At 45.4% G+C, this 25000-nt stretch overlaps 1 protein-coding gene across 1 annotated transcript in view; it reads right to left on the reverse strand.

The window, feature by feature from the left end:
* Positions 1 to 8377: 8377 nt before the first annotated feature.
* The window catches only part of mpped1 (metallophosphoesterase domain containing 1), a 34662-nt gene continuing 18039 nt past the window's right edge, over positions 8378 to 25000 (reverse strand). The window contains exons 5-7 of the mRNA XM_035528617.2: positions 12259 to 12374; positions 11571 to 11684; positions 8378 to 10344 (exon numbers count right to left, since the gene is read on the reverse strand). Of these exons, the coding sequence (XP_035384510.1) occupies positions 10226 to 10344; positions 11571 to 11684; positions 12259 to 12374 (349 nt within the window). The 3' untranslated portion in view covers positions 8378 to 10225. The remainder of the gene's footprint in view (positions 10345 to 11570; positions 11685 to 12258; positions 12375 to 25000) is intronic.

A 25000-nucleotide genomic window follows, 5' to 3' on the forward strand; every position in this document is an offset into this window, starting at 1 on the left:
GACACACTGTGTTTCTCAGATGGACACTTTTGGAGCGTGTTACTCCCTAAATCATACACAGTGTTTTTTATGATAAAAGTCCCATCTGAGAGCTGAATCCATGTGTGGTTTGTCATTTTGGCTGCTTGCTCTCACTGCCTTCTGAGTTATGGACAGACACAGCGACGGGCTGGTGAACATGACTGGAGAGAGCTCTGTGTGAGTCTGCAGATTGTCACTAAGGAGATGGAGTATAAACGCTTGCTGCATCTACTGGGGCTTAAGCTTGGTGCCAAATTTTCAGTTTTTCAGTGTTGTCCAATCCAGAGGGAAGCCAAAAGCACCTCAGCCAATCAGCAGGTGACTGTGACCTCTCTGTGGCTCTATCAGGTTTAACAGTTGTGGGTGTCAAATGGTATTGACACCCAAAACTAAGTATCCTGCCTTTATTGTGACCTGTCTTTCATATGTGGTTGTTCATGAACAGAGGCCAGAGCCATCCAGCATCAGGAAACTGCAGTGCTGCCGTACAGGAAGTGGGACAAGTGAGGAGCAACTCAGGTCATTCTCATTTACATCTCTGTGTGGTTTAGATGCTTTTCACCCATTCAATAGTCTCCTGGTTGCATTTTCAAGAATGTGCTACACTACATTCATGCCTTGCCTTAAAATCAACAGGCAGGTCTCACAGGTAACTCCAATAATTAGCCAATGAGTGTGTTTCTTAGGCAGGTCCAAGAGGGAGTCTCCTCCAAACAAAGTCACCTACAGAGGGAACCTCCTCCAGAGAGAGTCGTCTCCAATTTACACACCGTCAGTGCAGAGATGGAGGAAAACTGGCCATTTTGGCACCATTAAAAGAGCTTGTGGCTATCTTAGATTGCTATTCGCGATAGCTGGTAAAATCCAACAAAAAAGAAAACAACAGCAAATAACAAAAAACACCCATTCACTGACAACACAAGGGCATTAGGAGAGCTGTAGTGTTCCAGCCGGGCATTTCTGTGCGATTAGCAATCCTTTCCAGGCATCTGTGAAAACAAGCGAATTTGTCGGCTGTCTGCATGCTAATGTCAGCTCGCATTTGCTTTGCAATTTTCTTTTGTGCTTTCATTTTCGGCCATTGCAATGCATCATGTTTAACGCTTTATGTGCGGTTTTCCTTTAGTTATTACGTTTCACCAATTTTTCCAGTTCCCATTTTGTGAATTATTCCCATTTCAAACATGTGCCTTATGTCACACCACAGAGTGTTCAGTCTTGTCTTAGAATGTCTCCGGATAGGAGTTTAGCCTGGAACAGACGTCTGAGAGGCAAAGCCATATCAATCACGGCTGTATCCCGCCAGCCAGGCTGGGTATTAATGTTTCAAAAGCAGCTGAACAGTTCCATTAGCATGCATGGCCTTCATGTGGGAGCAGGCACAAAAATGGCATTTTCATTTGCATAAATAAGCACCTACATAAATGAATTCCAATACTCATCAGGACTCGTACCAGAAAAACTGGTCACCAAGCTAATAATGTCTTTTTGATTACTTGAAAAAAAAAAGAATAAGGTTTGCCAAGATTTGCTACGTACCATTGCATTCTAACAGTATGTTTTCCAAGTAAATGTTTCTAAATAATAACAGTATGTTTTCTAAGTAAATGTTTCTAAATAATTCTTTGATTGCCAAAAAATGTTTTCACCTTTGTTGTAATGAGAAAATCATCTTTGATATCTCAGTTATGTTAAATATGTATACAAGTGTCGGGATATTCACAAAACTAAGGTCATTTTATGAAAAAAGTAGTTACCACCAAAATGGAAAATCAGATCTACTGTGAATCATGCAACTTATAAATGGGACCTCCTATGGGACCCTCAGAACACAGAATTAGGGTCGGGTTAGAGTTAGTGTTAGGGTTCAGGACAGGGTTCAGGATAGGGTTAGTGTTTGGGTTAGGGTTAGTGTTAGGGTTCAGGATAGGGTTTTAGTTTGGGTTAGAGTTTGGGTTAGGGTTAGGGTTCGGGTTAGGGTTCAGGTTAGGCTTAGTGTTAAGGTTAGGGTTCAGGTTAGGGTTAGGGTTAGTTTTTGATTTAGGATTTGGGTTCGGGTTCGGGTTCAGGTTTGGGTTAGTTTTAGGGTTAGTGTTAGGGTTCCAGTTAGGGTTAGGGCTAGTTTTAGGGTTGCGGTTAGTGTTAGGGTTCGGGTTAGGGTAGCACTGATTCCCGGGATAACTCAGTCTGTCATGAGCCACTGCTAAATTGCAAATATTATCCCACACCACCCAGCAGGACGTATCCGGCGGGCGGGTAGGATCAGACCTAGAAGAACCAGCATTCATGACGCAATGATGCAAATTGCCCCCAACGGCTATAATTATATGAGCAGATGCAGTGTCATGAATGTATCATCAGACAAAGAGAAAGGCACAGAAGTCAGGTCAAAGCTGACCCATCTCTGCCTGCTGTGTTGACTGCAGAACACACCCATGCTGCGTCCAGACAGACGTATACAGCGATGCCTAATTTGCAGTTGCTGCAGGTAACAGGGCCCATGATCCTCTGCCTCTGAATGTAATCGGCATTGTAGCCCCAAGGGAGGGTCACGGGATCATCGCACTTGTGTGGAGTGGAAATTGTAATCATGATCCAATAAGTCTTTGGCTTGAAAGAACACCAAAGACCTGGTTTCAGCTTTGCAATGTTTGAGTGCTAGTTATAGAAGAGCACAGAGCCCTAAGCAGATGCAATCAGCAGACTGGGCGGAGCGGAGAAGGAGAGGACAGGCAAACATATGGAGAACCAATGGTGTGTGCAGGTCAGCCATCACCGGCACAAAGACAGACAGTCTGGACCTTGGGGTCGCTGTGTTCTGGTAGCTTGAACCTAGTGCATGTGAGGGCCTCCAAAACAAGTGAGCAGTGACTGCCCCTGAGGCGCCTTGCCTGAAAGGAACAGGGTCATGGTGGTAGCTATGCAGGCTGTCCATCTGTGAGCCTGTACTGGAGTTGGGAACACCCTGCCATGATGTTCTGTCAGGGCCAAGACTGTGGTATTTGTGCTCACTAGAACATGCCTCCATCTCAGACACTGCCAGGAACCTGAGGGCCTCGCGGTTAAAAAGGGGCAGTTAAACCCATTCTGGGGCAGTTAAACCTATCATGTTTCATTTGTACCCCCCTCACTCCGCATTGCTCCCTGTCCAGGCAGGGAGCCGATGTCCTCGATGGCACATTTGTGTTGGAAAGACTGGGTCCTTCCACCATTGCGCACATACGACCCTCTTCTCTTCCTGTTGAGGACAGTGAAACTTTCTGCTCGCTGTGCCATGCTAGCAGGAAACATAAATGGAGGACGCCTGAAGGCAGGGTGGCAGAAGCTGAGCTGCTGTCGTCGAGCCCAGAGCCGTTTGGCACTGTTTTGAACTCACAGATTTTCCAGGCAAATCTGAGAGACGGTCTGACTCTGAGAGGACACCCCCTCACCTGAGAGGGGTGCGCACCCGCTGTCAGGATAGGCGAAGGCTCAGGAGGTATATATTGCGCATTGGATCTGAGTCATGGGAGCAGCATCTGTACAGAGCACGTGTGTGTGTGTACAAGGACATACTATACACGGCCTGACCTTAAGAGAATTAAGTTCTCATTCAGTCTGATTCGGATAGCTCAGATTTCCCGTACTGCTTGTAGACGTAAGAGTGAATCGAGAAAATTGTGGCCTTTTTAACGTGATGTTTTCGATCACATTAGTGTCACTTCAGCATTAAGGGATCCACCTCCATGACTGCAGTGGTCACTGCAAACATGTCCATCCAGATCTGACACGGACACCAGAACTACCTGTTCTGTTGTTAGTTACTCAGTCAGCAGTGCGCTTTCACGTGCCTTTAAGCCAGGCTTTGTGAGATCTAGCTGGGAATTCTGAACACTTCCTTCATCCTTTGGTTTTCAGCTATGGTGTTCTGCTTTGATCGTCCAATTGTCTGGTTGTCTCTCATCACTCGTTTATTCGTTTATTGTCTGGTTGTCTCGGCACTGGACCTTCGGGCTGCACCCAGTTTCTTCACTCTGTGTTTGCGTTAAGAAAACTAGTGTTTGGATCCATTTCTCCCCTCTGTGGTTCATGAGCTAGAGTTAAAGGATGTGTGTAAAATTTGATATAGATACATAGATCTACTTAAAACGCTGTAGAGGTACCACCATTGGTAGTACATTCCTTAAACAGAAATAAACCCTGCAGAATTTACATGTATTTGTCTTTCACAGGTTTCAACACTGGTTAATACTCAGTTATCTGTTACACAAGGAGACACTGTGCCGTGAGTCCTTAGGCCAGGAAATGCCTATCTTACCCTACGTTTACTCATCCGAGAGCCAGATGTTAAGCGGGATTAGCAGCAACTACAGTTCCTGTGAACTACAATTAAATGTAATCATTAACATTATTTTGTGAAAACAGTTGTTAAATTTCAGCAAGGCTGAGTGAACATACTTTCAACCACGCATTGTAAAAATGGAAACATCTGTGCCATTTCTCAAGCCACAGGGCTACCGCACAACATAAAGAGAATGTGCTTCTAGATACAGTCTTAACCCATCAAATCCACTTCACAACCCACTTCTTTTAAATACAAAGGCACGTGTAATTTCAGTTCGACACACTGGAAGAGGAGTCCTGAATACAGCATGTTTTAGATGTCTTGCAGCATTAGCGTGTCCATTGAGGACGGGTAAAAATGGCTTCTGTCTCTGGACTGTTGATGAGTGAGAGAAGCACTGTGCTCAAGTAAAACCAGAGAGGAAGAAGGAGAGGCGGGCGCCAGATTGGGTAAAAACTCAGCAGGGACCTCCCACCCTGAGGCTCTGTTCTGACACTCTGCTGATTACAGAATTGGGAGATTTTGTCTTTTTTGGCATAGAAGGAGAGTATCACCGAACAAAGAGCGGGGGGCTGGTTTGCATGACTCCCCATGGAGTAACTCCATAGCGCCCTGAGCCATGTTAAAAGTGGGTGGGTGAGGCTAAACCTGGCAACCCGCATGAAATCTGCCACCTTCCAAAATCTATCCAAGCTACAATCTGTACCAAATCAGAACCAGCAATGTCCAAAACCACAAACAAAGACAGTAAAAGACACAGACAATTTTTTCTGACTCAACACCATTAATACAGCATGTCTCTGCTAATAAAATGGAGACTTGTACCAGAAAATTCTTTGTCTTTTGTTCTGAATAAGGCAGCATGAACTTTCTGCTTGTCATCTTTCTCCATGCTCTGAGGTGTTGTCATGGTGATATTATCTTACATGATAATAGGCAAGATAGATGGACGTGATTGTGCCATTCGGTAGGACATTTCTCTTCAGAATAAATGAGATTATTTTCTTTAGGTGTGATTCTGTAGGTGTGTCCACTGAGGACGATGGCCAAGATCATGGCTACTAAGTTTTAAATACGTAATTCTCAGCAGGTGTAGGACATGGTCCTTTTGTCAAGGGTATATAATGTCCAGGAAAAGGGGGATTTTTCCATAGAAGGGGATACCTAATGTGTAAGAGGGATTCACTGTGGATATACAAATCAGTTCATCAGTTCAGCCATGTGTGTGTTAGCTGTTCACTCTGTTGCATCCTCTCACCTCTCCGCTTGTTTCACTATTTTGCTTCCCCAAGTTCAGTGGAGATCAAGATCATGTCTGTGTCCACTGTGCAGGACTTCAGACAGATGCCTTCAAAATCACCAAAGACTAAACAGAAAAATATATAATACATTACCACAGAATTTAAACATTAAGTAATCTTATTGCAGGGAAATACATTAGGAACACACACACACACACATACACTCCTCTTTATCCACTGCTATTGTACAGTGAGGCATGCGACCAAAGTCTTTCTGAAAAGGACATTGCCCATCTTCGCGAGCTGTGTGGGAACTCTGTGCTATTACAGATCCCTTTTAATAGTTTCTACACACCTTCCTGTGAAAAGCTTCTCTTCAAGGGGATGCTATGTGTGCCTGAAGGTTCTGCTGATAACAATGAGCACAATCTATATGCATAGCTCCAGGGCTGGTGCACTGCTTGAATATGATTGTAGAAAATAATGTCCTCCTTCCCCCATCTGCTATCCAAAAGGCTTTGTGTTCATGGTCATCTCCTGCTTAAAGACATCCTAAGCACTGAGGGAAAAAAAACTGTGGCTGTCACCCCAGCGGTACGTCAGACACCTATAAAACATGACAATAATCAGTGTGTACTGTTATGCCTGCTTGGTAGTTTCCTGCTCTTCTCTCTTCTTTGGTGCCTATATATTTGTTCCACAGTCCATGATTCTGGCATCATATAGTTTCAAATGGAGCCAAGGCTGACACAGAGATGTGCAATGTTTATTTGTGTGTGAGTGTGGGGGGTGGGGGGTTCAGACAGCAGATCACATCTCAGTAGAGAGTACCTGGTGTAGAGAAAGTCAGAAACAGGTGCCTTTCACAGAAAATGCAGAGTACAGTGAAAGTGCAGGGAACAAGCTGGGGAAAAACGAAGGAAACAGAAAATGGCAAAATAGAGAAGTAAGTGGAGAGGTGAGAGGATGGAACACACACACACACACACACGCCTAACACACACACACCAACCACACACACACACACACACACACACACACCTGACACACACACACCAACCACACACACACACACACACCTAACACACACACACACGCCTAACACACGCACTTACATACACACACACCAACCACACACACACACACACACACACCTAACACACACACATACACACGCCTAACACGCACACATGCCTAACACACACATGGCTAGCACACACACACACACACACCTAACACACACATGGCTAGCACACACACACACACACACGCCTAACACACACATGGCTAGCACACACACACACACACACACACACACACACACACACACGCCTAACACACACATGGCTAATACACACACCCACACACACATGACTAACACACACATGAATAACACACACACACACATACACACACACACACACACCTAACACACACATGGCTAACACACACACACACCTAACACACACATGGCTAACACACACACACACACACACGCCTAACACACACATGGCTAACACACACACACACGCCTAACACAAACATGGCTAACACACACGCCTAACACACACATGGCTAACACACACACACACACACACGCCTAACACACACATTGCTAACACACACACACACACACACACACACACACAAACACATGCACACACACACACACACATTGCTAAAACACACACACACACACACAACTAACACACACATGCATAACACACACACACACATGCCTAACGCACACATATGGCTAACACACACACACACACACACAGTTAACACACACACACGCCTAACACACACACACATGCCTAACACACACATATGGCTAACACACACACACACACAGCTAACACATACACACGCCTAACACACACATGGCTAACACACACACACAGATAACACACACACACGCCTAACACACACATGGCTAACACACACACACATACACCCACATACAAACGCGCACGCGCCTAACACACACATAGCTAATACACACAAACACACACACACACACACACACACACACACACACACACACACACCTGACACACACAAACACATGCACACACACACACACACCTAACACACACATTGCTAACACACACACACACACACGGCTAATACACACATGGCTAACACACACACACACACACACACAAACATGGCTAACACACACACAGACGATTATCACACACACACACACACACACACACGGACGGTTATCACACACACACACACACACACATGGATGGCTAACACACCCACATATACACACACCCACACCCAGGTAACACACACAGCTAACACACAGACACGGACGGCTAACACACAGCTAACATACACACACACATGGCTAACACAGAGCTAACACACCACACAGCTAACACACATGCACGGCTAGCACACCCATGCACGGCTAACACACAGTTAACACACACACACACACCCACACACACGGATGGCTAACACACAGCTGAGGGGAGAGAGGATAGAGTCATCTTTAATAGCACAGTAAAAACCCAACCCAGAATAAATTACACTCCATCCCACAGGATTACTCGTGTAATTATTTGAACGCAGGATTTCATTAGGATGTGCAGAAATGTGGAAGAGTGAGGCAACCAAATGAAAGAGAGAATATGATTTTTACCCATGTGAATTAGGGTTCAGCCACGTGCGGATAATTGATATGGAATTCAGATCCCTTTGATTACAACAAAAGCAGAGCAATGATAAAGTTTCACTCCATGAACACGAGGAATACGGAGAAGGAGACAGGAAATGCCGGCAGATTTTAGTTGTCCGCACAGATATGACTTTATTTGCGTAAATGATCTTTCGGAGGACAAAAAAGGGTTTGAATTCTAAGAAAGGCATGTTTCTCAGGTTAAGTCTTGTTTCCTTTGTACCAAAGCATGTTTTCAGAGGGGTAAAAAAAACAAACAAACATCATCATCATCAAAAAACATAAAGCCCGCATGACAAACATATGAACAATAAACACACTTCCAGTATATCTTCCACATGAACGTTACAGAAGATAAAAGATTGTCTTATGAATCTCAGAATCTGTTTTCATATTCATCACTCGTCAACCAAACTTGCGCAATGGGGAAAATCACACACACACACACACACACACACACACACACACACACACACACACACACACACACACACACACATACACACACACACACACACACACACAGAGAGAGAGAGAGAGAGAGAGAGACGAGTAAGAAAGAACAGGAAAAGATCCGTGACAGATATAAAAATAAAAACTTTTGACCGAACGTAAACAAAAAACAAACATAAACAGTGAGAAATCGTCCTTCATATGAGATGAGTCTAGATTCAAATGTTTTTTTTCAAATGCTCCTGTTGTCTCCCTCTTATCCTTTCATCACTCCATCCTTCAGATTCTTCTTCTGACCACTAAAAGGGAGCTTTTAGATCTGATGCACACGTTCACTCCCACACACACACCAACCTTCAACTGATTCATTCATTCATTTAAAGCGACTAGATTAAAAGTCCCAGTATTTTTAGTTTAAATATAACCATGACTGTTAGGACTGGACCTGACAATCTGAATAAAAGCCATGAGAGTAAGAGACACCTAGAAGTAATGGTAATAAATTATAGTGGGGGATATCAAAGTGCAACGTATCATGTCAGGCAAAAGTCTGAGCACAGGCGAGTCTCTGATTCTCAGGTGAGAACCAAAGTGCTTTAAACAATAAAATAGTTGACATCTATCACACACTTCAAAAAAAATCTGGAGAAGTTAAAATACTAGAAAGGAGGAAAGAGTGTCTGCTACAAACTCACACATTTACAGTAAAATGAATACAGAAGCATAAAAATGGAGAACAAAATAGTTTTTTGTGTTTTTTTTTTACATCAAATTTTGTATATTACACTTCCAGTGTCTGATTTCTCTCCTAAATATGGCACTGGGTAAGAGTCTCTGCAGCGAGATCCGGCGGAAGAAAACAAGCACACGAGATGAAAGAGACAGCGAACAAACTTCTTCGCAGCATGGCACAATAGGAGACAGGAAATAGAAGCATAATGAATGAACAAGAATGCAGTGGTTGGATTAAAATTAAAGAGGCTTCCAATGCACAATTCCTTCACTGCGTCTACGGGATAATCTAGACCTTTCTAGACAATTCCAGATATTCTAGATTTTTACCAACAAATAAAAGAACGTGAAGGATGGGGCTGTTTTTTTTTTGTGTGTCAAAGGGCCTTAGATGGTTTCCAGGTTCCAGGGGTTCCTTGCCCAGTGTTAAATCAGGAGGAACGTCAGGAGGAACGTCGGGTGGAACGTCAGGAGGATGGTCCAAGGTCCCACCATGTGACCACCGTTAACCAACGCAAGGGATTGTCACGTTTCAAGTGCAATGAAAGAGTGGAAGTCACTTGAACACTGCTCAAATGTCTTTGACGGAGGCTGCTACAAAGTCCGTGTTTGAGGATAAAACATGAAACGTATGAAGATCTCTATGGGAATGTCCATAGTAACGTTTATCTTGTCCGCTATACACACACAACACAGCCAAATGCACTTGGAGGAGGACCCTGATTGGACATCTAGGGCAGAAGGAGTGGCTGTGTTCAATCACGAGCTCCTGGGATTGGGCAGATCAAAGACAATGGGCGGGTTCATGGGCTGGAAGTTGACTGTACATGCAGACGCATTGATAAACGTGGTGGTTCCATCCGTCATCATGCCATAACCTAACGCACACACACACAGACACACAAACAAAAGCAAGTCATATTTTTCAGTACTTTATTCAGAAATAAAAATTAATTGATGTCACAAGCAGGTCCTACGGATACTTTTAGGCAGGATGCCTTTATAACTTGTGTAGGTCATAACACAGGGATGTGAGCTCAAGAGCTGTACACTTTATCATTGTGACGATATGTAAATGCAAATGTGCAACCTAGCAGATCCTCGTTCTTTTTCAAAGATTTCGCTCTAACAGATATGACATGTATCTTATTTTGTATAATGATTTTTAAGACAGGAAGGTAACTATGCCTAAAAGCATGAAGGAATACACTGAGCAATATTGCTGAGTGCTCACAACTAGTTTACAGTTTTACACGTCATGCCGCAGTTGCGATATGTAGCAGCACGGTCTAGATATCATCGCAGGGTGAAAATAGACCCAAGTCACGATTCCGGTGCCTAGGCATGCCGCGCTGCAGGACAGCCCAAGACTCACACGCCCTGTTCCCAAAGACAAACGAAGAGCATGGTAGCATGCAGATTTGAGAAGCCCACCGTAGACGTGCAGGATGGATGGGGAGTTTATTACTTGCTTACGTGGATGCATGACACTACATGTCTCATCTATTACAAGGTAAATGACGGATATATGTCATGGCAAAACACACACACACAATAAAAGACTGTGTAAGCAGTAGCTTAATACTGCTAGAAAATAGTGCTCAAAATATTTTCACTGGCAGCCATACGCGTGCATAACATATTCTCCCCCTTCAGGCACAATTATCGTATCATTTTGTGATTCTTTCTAGTGATATGAAAAGAAATTCATTTGCAATAACACCACTCCAATCTTGAACCTCATAGCCAAACAACAAAAGCTCATTTATAAAACTTATATCTCAAACCAAACTGCCAAACAAGGTCTCCTGCATTTCCTCCCGTCGTATTGTAGGCGATGCTGATTTTCAGTGCTAAATTGATTTTTTTGGCGTGTGTGAATCTGAACATGATCTAGTTCTGAGCAGCCCCGGCAGAGGGTGGCCTGCTCTCCCCAGCGGAGGCAGAGATCCCCTGGCGGCAGGTGTGCACGAGCTCCCAGGCCCACGGTGGGGTTCCTCAGCCAGCCCGCGTGCGCGCCTGTCATGCTCAGCAGCTGCGTATCGCACCCGCGCGTGTGCCTGCATGCGTGGGTGTACGGGCGCTACGGCTGGGCAAATGTTACCTTCATGTATGTGTCCAAAAACGTGGAGTTTGGGCTGGACTCTTCTCTGGACCGTGTTCAGAAGCTCCATGCAGCCCACGCGTTGCATCTTCCTGGGCACCCAGTCCAGGAAACCTGCATGACAGCGAGTGAAAGCACCATTCCCAGCCACCAGAGCCAGTCTACTTAGACCGTAATGCAGGCTGTTTAGATGCTCAACTCTTAATCTTCTTGACATATATTCACATGCGCTTGGAAATGCGGCGCATACAGCATAGGTGTTTGGAGATGCAGGGAATCTGATTTAGAGCTGGCAAATGCACACATGCGCACGCGGAAAGAAGCACACACCCGTCTCGTGAGAATTAAGCCTTTGTCACACAGACGAAAAGCCCAAGAGCTAGGTGTCTTAAGCTGCAGCTGTCTTTATGGAGAAACTTCCTCCTGCCATATCCATAATGTGTGTGCGTGCATGCGTGCGTGTGTGTGCGCGGGGTGTGCGTGCGTGCGTGTTTTATTGTGTGCAGAGGGATTTGCCGCACTGCGAACGGCGTCCCTTCCTCGCACGCTTTAGCAGTCTGTAGACTCTCCATCTGCCGAGCCCTACGAGCAAACGCAGGCGCGCCTTTCACTCCAAACCAAATTACAGGAAAAGCCTCGAGCCTGCGACTACCTGTGTGTGAGCGGCCGTGTGTGATTTGTGACTCACCCAGAGGAGGGCAGTGTGTGAGCAGAATGTCAGTGGACTCTGGGATCTGGTTCCACTTGTCCAACAGAGCTTGTCCCCGTGGCAGATTAAAACCCCAACCGTAGTACCACGGCTGCCTGCATCACACACACACACGCACACACACACACACACACACACACACACACACACACACACACACACATGAGAGAGAGAGAGAGAGAGAGGAGGAAAGCACAGCTAATGTCTTCTGATGCAAAATAGCACAACAATCATCACCACCATCATCATCATCAGAGTGACTCTTTTGTATTAAGCTTGGTCTTAAATAAATGTGTTTTGTTCACGTGTATCACCACCTACTGTACCCTGGGGAACTGGCTGAAACCTTTGTGTGTTTTATAGTTGTTCGCAGGTGTACGCCAGGGGAATGTGCGTGTTTGTGTGTGTGTGTGTGTGTGTGTGTGTGTGTAGAAGAAGATAATAATAATAACAATATGGAATCGGTGTCTATTAATATAGAAATGTTTCATGGAGAAAAGCCTTGATCACTGAATGAGTGAGGGCAGTGAGGGCAGTTCTGTAGCAAGTTAGGGCTGGACATGATGCAGAAGGAGGCGGAGTGAGAAGAAGAAGGCGGAGACAGAGGAGGTGGAGACAGCGGAGGCGGAGACAGAGGAGGCGGAGACAGAAGATGGAGACAGAGAAGGCGGAGACAGAGGAGGCGAAAAACAGAGGAGGCTTTGATAGCTCCGCCTATCACTCTGATTGCAGATGCACCAAACTTGAGTGACGATGTAGAAATTAACATGTCACTAACAATCTGTCCCCAGATCCATCTTCCTCCACTGTGTCGGATATGCCCGTGTGTGTGTGTGTGTGTGTGTGTGTGTGTGTGTTTGCGCGTGCATGCACATTTGTGTGACGGCAAGTGACAGTTTGCTCGTGAAAGTTGCTTACATTTGGTAATTTAGAGGGAGCAGTCATTTGAAACATTTACTTTTATAGGATGTTTGATGCATCAATGTCCAAAGCCGACAGACCCCCTCACACACACACACACACACAGACACACACACACACACACACACACACACACACTTGACATGTAATTGTTGTAGCTATAAGTGCAAATGCATAGCAACCAGAAGGTTCATCATCTCAGGAAGGTCAGGAGGACAGACATGCCTCATGGAAAATGGAGTCTTATTTTCATCTGTTTTCATTTGATTAATATTCAAGTAATCTCCAACATCAGAGTCTTAATGTTTATGATGAAACATTTGAAGTGCAGTGAATGCCATGTGAATAATTTACATCTAAAATCTTAAAACATTTAAATGGTCTTTGCATATTAATAGTCATATTTAAAAATTTATTTTCATTTTTACATGAATGCATATGAAGAGCTCAAGTATGCTGAATAGAGTAAAGATTCTGTATTGATGTGCCTGATGCCACTTCTGTAATAACTACAATAAGACAGAAATAAAGGCAGATACACTGATTCATCAACAGACACACAAACCTGTTTCATTAATAATAGAGTCTGCCATCAAAAAAATGCAGAGAGTGTTGATTAAGAAAAAATGTAAGTGACAGAGAAAGACAAATGTGGAATATCTAGAATATGTCATTTTGCTTACAAACTGCTAATGAACATATTATTAACGAACTAAAAGGACATGTTGAGGTCCTGTTTGTGGCATTTACCAGGTCAGATTATTATGCCAATGTGTAATCGATTTAAACAAGGCACAGATCTGTCGACATGCACCTTGCGCGAAGGTGTGTGTCTTTCATGATGCCTTCTGTTCCAGGCAGAGGAGCGAGAGCTCTGAACAGCTGTTCGCATGGACATGCTGTGTCCCCTGGCACTGCATGTGATCGTGACGAGAGACCAACCAGAGAAGTCAAAGCAAAGCATGTTGATTTTACGTGAATTGCCCTGTCTTGTGCTTTTATCTGCCTCTGATCCAACCTAAGAGAGACACACAACTAGAACTACATGGCATATAAATCTTGGTCAGATACGTGTGTGTGTGCGTGTGTGTGTAAGTCAGTGTTATGATGACCTAATCATATCAGTGCAGCCATTATAAATTTTTAAAAGCGTAGCCAGGAGGAATATAGCTGAAGGGTGTCGATGAGTTAATATTTCATCACGTTGGTTAACTTCAGAGTTGTTCAGGCAAGAGAGAGGCTAAAACAACATAAAAATGCTACTAATGTTTTTAGGAATTTTTAATGTAAATAAACTCAAATTGCCTGTGAGGTAGTTCACACTGAGCCAAAAGACGAGAGCGAGCAAGAGAGAGAGAGAGAAAGGGAGAACGAGAAAAAAGACGAGAAGAGGCAGAAAAAAACAAGAAAAGAATTGACATGGGATATTCACAGACAAGGCAGATTTGCAATGTAAAAACGTGCGTCCACAGACCTCCCATACTCACCTCTGGGTGAGTTAATTAATGATGCTGATGGTGTCATGACCCTAATTACAGACTAGAAAACGTGTGTGTGTGCGTGCGTGCGTGTGTGTGTCTGTGTGTGTGCTGCAAACGTGTGTGAGGGAATTATTAGAGAAATGTTTAGCCTCTGACACACCATGGTGTTTTAACAGGGTGGAAGAGGTTGTGAGAGTCATTGATTAAAAGCTGCCATCTTTCACACGAATTTAAACAAGCACTTCTGAGCCCTTCATACTCAACGGCTCATTAAGAGTGCCTGTTTCAGTTAATCACAGGTCACACAAGTCTGCTGGGGAATCTTACAACTCATGCACAACACACACACACACACACACACACACACACACACACACACACACACACACACACACACACAGAAATGTGTGTTTGATGTGTGTGTTTCTCCCCTGGTGTGCATTTGTAAACAACCATAAAGCCCACTAAGAGAAGCTTTGACCACACCGTGATCCAGCATGCTTTGTACAGAGGTTCAAATGCCAGCTGTGCAGCATGGTGCAGACAGTAGCCCCAGTGCAGGAGGTGTCCAGCTGGTCCAGCGTTTGCTTTAGGTTGCGCCGGCCTGCTGCTCTTTGCAGTTTATCGCCTGTTTGCTGCATTTATTAATGCTTAATCCCGGACACCTACGTTGTTAATGCAAAACACGGCACTCTGGTTTAAGAGAAACCCGAGACATTTAATGCCCAACAAAACAGCGAACACTCTGGGCTGATGGCATAGTCTTTCTATAACCATCACTGTTAACGTGCCGGTAATAGGTAACAATGACCTTTATTCTGTCTTTGGCCCCTGTCATTTCCAAACAGCACACAGGTAACGGAGGGTTAGAAGACCAGCATCTTCTTCAACCATGCAGAAATCCTGCTCCTGTAGGTTAAAGGGCAGTGCCATCACAACCATCAGGGTGTACCACGTCTGCTTGGTATTTTTTACCAAGATGCATTTCATATGTTTGTAAATATAGAAATTACTTTACAAAAGAAGGCAGAATGGGTATGACTACAACTTTAAGGTACAATATCATTTACTAAGAAAAGCTACACATGAAACTGAACGAAATTTCTAAAAGTTTTATACTGAATGTTCTTTATTCTAAGCCTAATCATAATTTTGCAACATCAAGCATAAAAAGGTCCTGCATGTAAGATAGAGTTGGTATTTTGATAAAAGACTTAATACTTCAGTTTTGTGCATGAACATGGAGGGGGCTTATTTGTGACTCACATATTCACCTTTGTGGATGTACGAGCTAAATTAGAACGGTTCTTTTCAAAGATATCAGGCATTAGGCAACAAATGTAACATTTAATGTGTCATGTACTCACTTCATAAGTTCCGTCAGATATTTGTTTATAATGACAGAAATTATCACATTCGCACAAAAATGTTTTATTTTAGTAACATTTTATTTAATTGTTGTCAAAGGAACTGACACCTAATTTTGGTACTGATTTGAGTATTGTGTATTTAATGTTGTTACTCGTTTTTTCTTAGATTTTTTTTTAACAATTTCTTCCAGACCTGTTAGGTTCTGAATTTTTGCAACATTGCGCTGTGTTCTGATGGCGTAACGACCTTCTCGTTTTGGACACGCTCGAGCATGGCGTTGTTTAACTGGCTGGCTTGTGGAGACTGGGATATCTGCTCTGCTCTGATGGACAGTGCCTCTGATGTTGGAGCAGAGAGAGGTGTGTGGCATGTTCACACTGCAACCCCCCCCTGACAGGCGTAGCAGGAGAGGCAAGCACACACACACTCCCCAGCCAGTACTGTGCCTCTGTACAAATGCCACAGAAAAATAAAACACAGCCAGAAGCAGAGAGGGGAAGCCCTGGAAGGCAGAGTACATCTGCCTCTCGCAACAGGGTTAGCCCATCCTAGAGCAGACAGAAGTCTGTATGCGTGTGTCCATGTGTGCGTGTGTGTGTAAGCGCCTGAACAATAAACAAAGTTATATCTCTACTTGTTTGGCACAGCGTTTCCTGTTGCCACTATTTCTCTCTCCCTCTCTCTTCACTCAACCCTTCCTTTTCTTTCTTTTTTCTGTTTCTCTCTCTCTCTCTCTTTTTAACACAGGTTAACATGTGGCAGATTTGGGACATTTGGTCCAGTGTGACACAGTGCATGTTCAAAAGAATCCAAGGTTTAAAAACTGTACTATACACACACGCGCACACACACACACACACACACACACACACACACACACACACACACACACACACAGACACACACACACACACACTCACAGACACACATACACTCACACACACACACACACACACACACACACACACAGTCCAAGCCTGATGATGTTTTCGGCTCTCTGATTCAATTAAACCTACGGTTTAAACGGTTAAAGCTTCTAATTATGTGTGAATTTGCTACAATTTTACATGAATTTTATGATTCAGGAAAGTACATCACAACAGTCTCCAGTTACCACAAACCCCAACATCAAATTGACTTGCACTTGCTTTGCTAATTAAACGTTTTTGACACGGTCACAAGTCCTGTCATAACAGACGGTCCTGAAAACAGATCCACATGATACACGTTAACTAATCCACAATCTTACTTCGCTCTCAGTAAAGTGCCGTGTTTTTTTGTACAGTATACAGATCTTGCTAGCCATCCTAATTAAGTCTGCACACATCACCCACTTATGAAACACATTACAAATATAAAACACACAAAAGCTCTTTCACTTCCAGTTAATACGACTATAAAACAAGCAGGTGCGTTTGTTAAAAGGTTAAAAGTCACTAACACCAACCGTACTCCTTCTACCCTGACTCCCTGAATCATCAGGCAGCACACGCTGGCATCGAACGTCTGGTGTGGGGAGATCTGAATTAGAGGGCTCAATGTGGGCTAGCAGCCACGGCTGTGAGGTACATCTCACCGACAGAAAAATGTAATGACTTGGCCCAAGTCACTGGGAAACCACGCTGAAAAAGCGCTTTCTTCACCTCCCCGAAGTCACCCGAGGAGTGGGCTCGTGTTATGTTACGAGACGTGCGGTTTGGAGAGAAAATGATAACGTGCGGAGTCTCCACAGAAGGCAGGTGTCATGGTCCAGTAATGAGTGTCTATGAGAGCCTGTGCAGGGCCAGCACACTGCGGAGCGGGTGTGTAGAGTTCAGTACAGGCAGGGACTCTGCACAGCTTCACTACAGCAGGGCTGGACGCACCGAGCGCAGCAGTGACAAACCCATCTGTGCAATGAGGTATCTGCCCACTCAGCCTGACACCTCAGACACACACACACACACACACACACTCTCTCTCTCTCTCTCTCTCTCTCTCTCTCTTCTTCTCCCTCTCTCACATACACACACACTCTCTCTCTCTCTCTCGCTCTCTTCTTCTCCCTCTCTCACACACACATACACTCTCTCTCTCTCTCTCTCTCTCTCTCTTCTTCTCCCTCTCTCACACACACACACACATATGCGCACGCAGGCGTATGCACACACAGACACGCACACACACACTGGCCTGGGCATACAGCAGACTCCAGAACAGCTGTGTGGACTCTCACTCATCAACGGGAACATTCACAGCACTGATTACCATGATGAGCCAAGTGCTCTCTCTCACACACACACACACACACACACACACACACACACACACACACACACACACACACAGCTTAATGGATGAGACTGAATTCTACATAGGTACAGCGCAGTGAAGTCCTCCTGTCAATGTTTGCTTTATTACCCCTCGGGGCATCTTAAAGGGATATTTAAAGGGAACACACCACAAGATATTTTATTCTGCTGATAAAAATGTCAGCAGTCTCATGAATAACAAAGCCTCTAAACATTCTGCCAGAGCAAAAAGCAGCAGTGTCTCACATTCCTTTTGAAAATCAAGTTCACTTCATACAGGCCAACAAAGAGCCATCAATGGACATCTGTGTGTGTGTGTGTGTGTCGGGGGGGGGGGGGGGGGTTGCATCTGTGTCTGTAGGGGTGTATCTGTGTGTGTGGGTGTGTGTGTGTGTATGGGAGTGTATCTGTCTGTGCGTGTGTGTATGTGTGTGGGGGGGTATATCTGTGTGCGTGTGTGTGTGTGTGTGTATGGGGGTATATCTGTGTCTGTAGGGGTGTATCTGTGTGTGTGTGTGTGTGTGTGTGCGTATGGGGGTGTATCTGTGTGTGTGTGTGTGTGTGTGTGTGTGTATGGGGGTATATCTGTGTGTGTGTGTGTGTGTGTGTGTGTGTATGTGGAGGTATATCTGTGTGTGTGTGTGTGTGTATGGGGGTATATCTGTGTTTGTGTTGGTGTGTGTGTGTGTGTGTGTGTGTGTGTGTGGGTGTATGTGTGTGTGTGGGGGGGTATATCTGTGTGTGTGATACAGGAATATACTCTAGTTCTATAGCAGCTACCCCATCTGACTCTGACTCACATCTTTTCACAGGTTCAGACGATGAGGATGAGTAGATGATGTGAGCTAATGAAGGCCCCTTTGATGTCAGCCATAAACAGAAAGATGAACTGTTCTGTTCGGTTGTTTTCACAGAGGCAGAGACAGAGGCGGCAAGGTTGTTTCCCGCCTCTGCCTGAGGTTGGTCTGAGGTAGGTCTACAGTAAGCCAGAGGTAGGTCTGCGGCAGATCTGAGGCATAACTGGGGTTGGTCTCTGGAAGGTCTGAGGTAAGCCTGAAATAGGCCTGAGGTAGGTCTTAGGTAGGTCTTAGGTAGGTCTGAGGCAGATCTGTGGTAGGTCTGAGGTAGGTCTACACATGAACTGCAGCCAAGGAGCTCGTTTGTTAGAAGAGCAGAAGAAAGCAAAGTTCTGAAGCCCACACCACCCTGCTGGCAGTGGAGACCAAAAAGGGAGGGAGAAGGACGAGAGGGAAGAAATGTCCAATGGAAAAGATGCAAAGAAAAAACGTTTTGTTGTTAATCCGTTTCTTTTTCGTGTGTTTAATTAATTTTCGTCTCGCTGACGGCGAAACTCCCTCCTCACAACCCGTGACACGTTTGCTTGCAGACTGCAGGCGTAAACTCTGGTGTGGAAGCCAGACACATCACCCTGTGCGTGCCTCGGTCAGCAAGCACCAGCCAGAAGCCGTCATTTTATACTGAGTATGTGTAAGCAGTACACACGGGTGTGCATGCTTGTGTGTGTGTGTGTGTGTGAGAGAGAGAGAGAGAGAGAGAGAGAGAGGGTTAGGAAGCTAGGAAGCAGAGTGATAACAGGTGTGTGTCAAACCTAACATCTCACCCTCTTTCCTGAGTGTGCCAGACGCCAGCAGTGTGAGCCAGGCCTCTCCGCACACACACAACATCTCAACAGAAACCCTCCCCAACACTCCCTAAATGGACTTTTAAATGGCGTTTATTGTTTTGACTGCACTGGTTTGCCTGAACTATAACTGTTCATTTGGGACATAAAAACCTGCAGAAGTCTTACAGCACCGTGCCTCCGTTCCACTCAAACACCAAGTGCAATTTGCTGTTGGAAAAAAGTCACAATTTCTCCATTAGTGAGAAAGGAAGTAGATAAATCAAAAATCCTCTAGGTAGTTTTCTCAACAATAGCTTCTCTTTTTTTATTTTTTCGGTCTCCACTTCTTTCTCTGTCCCTCCTGCGCGAGCTTTCGTGGGATTTTAAGAGTGCGGAGAGATGTGTGTGGGGACTCAGACAACACAGTGAACACTGCTAATGAGATCCCACTGGCAGGCCCCGCATCCATACGTAAGAGCCGCGGTGCCCGCACGTTAGAGCTGGCACGTTAGGGGCGGGCATGCGCACCAGGGCGGAGGGTGGATGGGAGGTCTTCTGGGAGAGGAAGCCTCTCTCGTAATGAAGGTGGGTGGGAATAGGGGTGAGGAGTAGGGATGGAGGGATAGAGTGGTAGAGGATGGGAAGGGAGACAGAATGGAGGGGGGGGGGTTGGGTGGATGACTCCGGTACACAAACAGCTTAGAGAAGGCTAATGTGTGTGATGGAGTGTGTTTGGTGTATAGTGTGTGTGTGATGGAGTGTGTTTGCGTATAGTATGTGTGGTGGTGTGTTTGGTGTATAGTGTGTGTGTGATGGAGTGTGTTTGCGTATAGTATGTGTGGTGGTGTGTTTGGTTTATAGTATGTGTAGTGGTGTTTAGTGTATAGTGTGTGTGTGATGGAGTGTGTTTGCGTATAGTATGTGTGGTGGTGTGTTTGGTGTATAGTGTGTGTGTGATGGAGTGTGTTTGCGTATAGTATGTGTGGTGGTGTGTTTGGTTTATAGTATGTGTAGTGGTGTGTTTAGTGTATAGTGTGTGTGTGATGGAGTGTGTTTGCGTATAGTATGTGTGGTGGAGTGTTTGTTGTATAGTGTGTGTGTGATGGAGTGTGTTTGCGTATAGTATGTGTGGTGGTGTGGTTGGTGTATAGTGTGTGTGTGATGGGTGGTGGTGTGTTTGGTGTATAGTGTGTGTGTGATGGAGTGTGTTTGCGTATAGTATGTATGGTGGAGTGTTTGTTGTATAGTGTGTGTGTGATGGAGTGTGTTTGCGTATAGTATGTGTGGTGGTGTGTTTGGTGTATATTGCGTATGTGATGGAGTGTGTTTGCGTATAGTATGTGTGGTGGTGTGTTTGGTGTATAGTGTGTGTGTGATGGAGTGTGTTTGCGTATTACGTGTGTGATAGCACCAGGTCTCTCAAGCCTGAACTGTGAAGAGCAGGTGCAAGGAGGCGCCATCATGAGTGAGTGCATTTGGGTATGCGTGCACGCGTGTGTGTGCGCGTGTGCATGCGTGTGTGTGAGAGAGAGTGTGAGCTAGAGAACGTGTCATATGGTAATGCTTGGAGCAACACAAAACTATTGCCTTCTGGGTGATAAAAGGGGAGGGAGCGTGAGAGGCCCCAGGGCTTCCTTAAGGAAGACAATATCATACCACTTACACACACTCACACACACACACACACACACACACACATGCACGCACACACACATTTAGTGATCAGATTATGAGGTCTGTGTATTTTTCAGCAGCCCCAGAAACCCTGGCTGTGAGAGGCAGAGATCGGCTGGGGCCCTCACCACACTGGCCCCCACCCAAGAGCTCTGCAGCCTCTGTGTTGACCCACTTACTACAGAGCCATCAGCAGCCACTGAAAGAACATTTCTTACTGCTGCTACAGCACTTTCATGAGGACTGATCAATTACCACAAGAAATGACTGACTTTGTGGGCAGACAAGGGTGATTATGTGTGTGTGTGTGTGTCGTGCTTTAACTAGGTTGTTTATGAGTTTCACTTTTAATTGGCCAGACCCTTAGTGCACAATGATAATTGTCTCAAACACATTAATCTCACCGTGATAAAGAGAGGTGGACACAGACGTCCATCGGGGCCAGTGGCAGAGGGGGGAGGAGACGAGACAGTGAGACGTGCTCGAGCAAGAGCTGAGACTCAGCATGAGGGGCCCTGCGATGGGTGTGTTACTGAAGCCTGCGAGTGATTCAGTCTGGAAAACTGCTGGACCCCCCCACGCTATCTCTTTCCCACGGAGTGATAGTTGCCTTAGCAACCGTGGCAAATCTTCCTTTTCTCAAACAGATGTCCCATTTAGTTTGAAATTAGAATGTGTAAAAACCCAGGAGACTCAAATTATTTCAAACTTCTCTTGGGAGGGGGGGGGTGAGAAGAGAAAAAAAGGAGTGGTTAGGGAGCGAGAGAGAGAGAGAGAGAGAGAGAGAGAGAGAGACAGGGGGATATAGAGAAGTGGAGGGAGAGAGAGAGGGGGGGATAGAGAGAAGGGGAGAGAGAGAGGTATAGAGAAAGTGAGACTGGGATGAAAGAACCAGGGAAAAGGTGAGACAGAGAGAGAGAGGGATAGAGAGAAGGGGAGAGAGAGAGAGAGGGATAGAGAGAAGAGGGGAGAGAGAGAGAGGGGGATATAGAGAAGCGGAGGGGGAGAGAGAGAGGGATAGAGAGAAGGGGAGAGAGAGAGGGATAGAGAGATGGGGAGAGAGAGGGGGATAGAGAGAAGAGAGGAGAGAGAGAGAGGGGGATATAGAGAAGAGGGGAGAGAGAGAGGGGGATAGAGAGAAGAGGGGAGAGAGAGAGGGATAGAGAGAAGAGGGGAGAGAGAGAGAGGGATAGAGAGAAGTAGAGAGAGAGAGAGAGGGATAGAGAGAAGTGGAGGGAGAGAGAGAGAGAGGGATAGAGAGAAGGGGGGAGAGGAGCAGTTGCCCACGCTGCTTGCTGCTTGAGCAGATCCGTGAAAGCGCTTGCATTAGGAACGGCTGCAGGGCAGCACTCACGCCTGTCTGACGCCCAGCCCAGACCCCACAGACAGGAGGGAGAGAGAGTGAGACAGGGAGGGAGAGAGTGAGACAGGGAGGGAGAGAGAGAGAGAGAGAGAGAGAGAGAGAGGGAGAGAGAGAGAGAGAGAGAGAGAGAGAGAGAGAGGGAGAGAGAGAGAGAGAGAGAGAGAGAGAGAGACAGGGAGGGAGGGAGAGTGAGACAGGGAGGGAGAGAGTGAGACAGGGAGAGAGAGTGAGACAGGGAGCGAGGGAGAGTGAGACAGGGAGAGAGAGAGTGAGACAGGAAGGGAGAGAGAACTGCTAGTCTATACGGCTGATGAAGTCTGCAGAGGACCGTCACCCGCTGACAAGGCTATGCAATGGAGGAAGGAATGAAGGAACGGAAGTGTTTGGGACCTTCAGCTGTCTTTTACATTTTGTCAAAATTTTACATTTTGTCCAAAAAATTTTGTCTTTCTATAAAAATGATTTATTTATATTTAAATATTAATTTATATTTAAAATATCTGTCATGCTTTAAATAGCATTGAAGATGCAGAAGATTTTGTAAGAATAATTATAACACTATGTTGTGTCATGCCCCCCCCCCACACACACACAAAGAACTGAAAATGTAATGTAATTCATCCAGACGATTTCATATAGAAACTGAGGCAGTGCTTCTGAGGAGCCCAGAGCCATGACCGCTCTCTCTCTCTACCGCTCTCTCTCTCTCTCCCTCTACATCGCTGTTATTGTTTTTGTCATGCTTTTGTTTAGGTGTGGTTCCCGTACGTGATCTCTATTTCTTTGAGCAATTGTGCTTGTTTGTTTTACACTGTATAGACTTATAAAGTTTTGGTAATGATTTAAAAAATCCTGTTTCTCTTTCTGTCCCCCAAGAAACTTCACAGTGTGACTGGCAGCATGATAGAGTGACCCACACTGAGCAAAAAAAGGACGCAGATAACACAGAGAACAGAGAGAATGCACAGAGAACAGAAAAGACAGAGAACACAGACCTCACAGAACACAGAGAACACAGAGAACAAAGAATGCAGAGAAAACAGAACACAGACGACACAAACCTCGCAGAACACAGAGAACAGAAAAGACAAAGAACACAGACCTCACAGAACACAGAGAACACAGAGAACAAAGAATGCAGAGAAAACAGAACACAGACGACACAAACCTCGCAGAACACAGAGAACAGAAAAGACAGAGAACACAGACCTCACAGAACACAGAGAACACAGAGAACAAAGAATAAACACCGAACGCAGACAACACAGAACACAACGCAGAGAACACAGAACACAGAGAATGAACACGGAATGCAGAGTACACAGAACAGAGAACATGGATAACACAGTGAATGCAGAGAACACAGAAGCCAGAGATCACAGACAACCCAGAGAACAAGAACTCTACATCAGAAACATTATTCTAAGCAGGCTGCCTCCCATTCACTCACTGATCCAGTTCTCTTTCAGTGTGTAGTGGTGTGTGATGACATGGCTAGGGGGCATCCCCCAACACACACACACACCCACACACCATCTCAACCGTTAATTGAACAGGTCCTCCGGTGGCTAGGCCTACATAACCGAAACAGCCGGCCCCCTCCCTGAGGAAAGACCCCAACAGTGCCATGCCGATTTCTCTCCTCCACCCAATCAGCTTAATTCAGGGGCAGGGTGGAGCGGCAGGCCCCGCCCCCGCCAACCATAGTGCCCCTCCTCTAACCGGAGGGCATCCTCCACCTGATCATTAGGTGCCATGCTTCCTCCTCATCCTCCTCCTCCTCCTCCTCCTCCAATGAGTCCACCCAATCATGCAGGCGTTCATTAGCAGCCGAGGGTACACGGCCTTCATCAACAAGGAAGACTCATCAAACGAAAGGAAAGAACGGAACATCGGAATCTCGCACCAAAAGACGAGACGCTCATCCTTTCTTTTCCTGCTTTCGTTCTGTCACTTTTTTTTTGATGAAGGGCTTTTAATTGGGCCACGCCAGAAG

The sequence above is a fragment of the Electrophorus electricus genome, chromosome 11, assembly GCF_041902795.1.
Source record: "Electrophorus electricus isolate QZ-2024a chromosome 11, ASM4190279v1, whole genome shotgun sequence".
Taxonomy (NCBI): Eukaryota; Metazoa; Chordata; class Actinopteri; order Gymnotiformes; family Gymnotidae; genus Electrophorus; species Electrophorus electricus.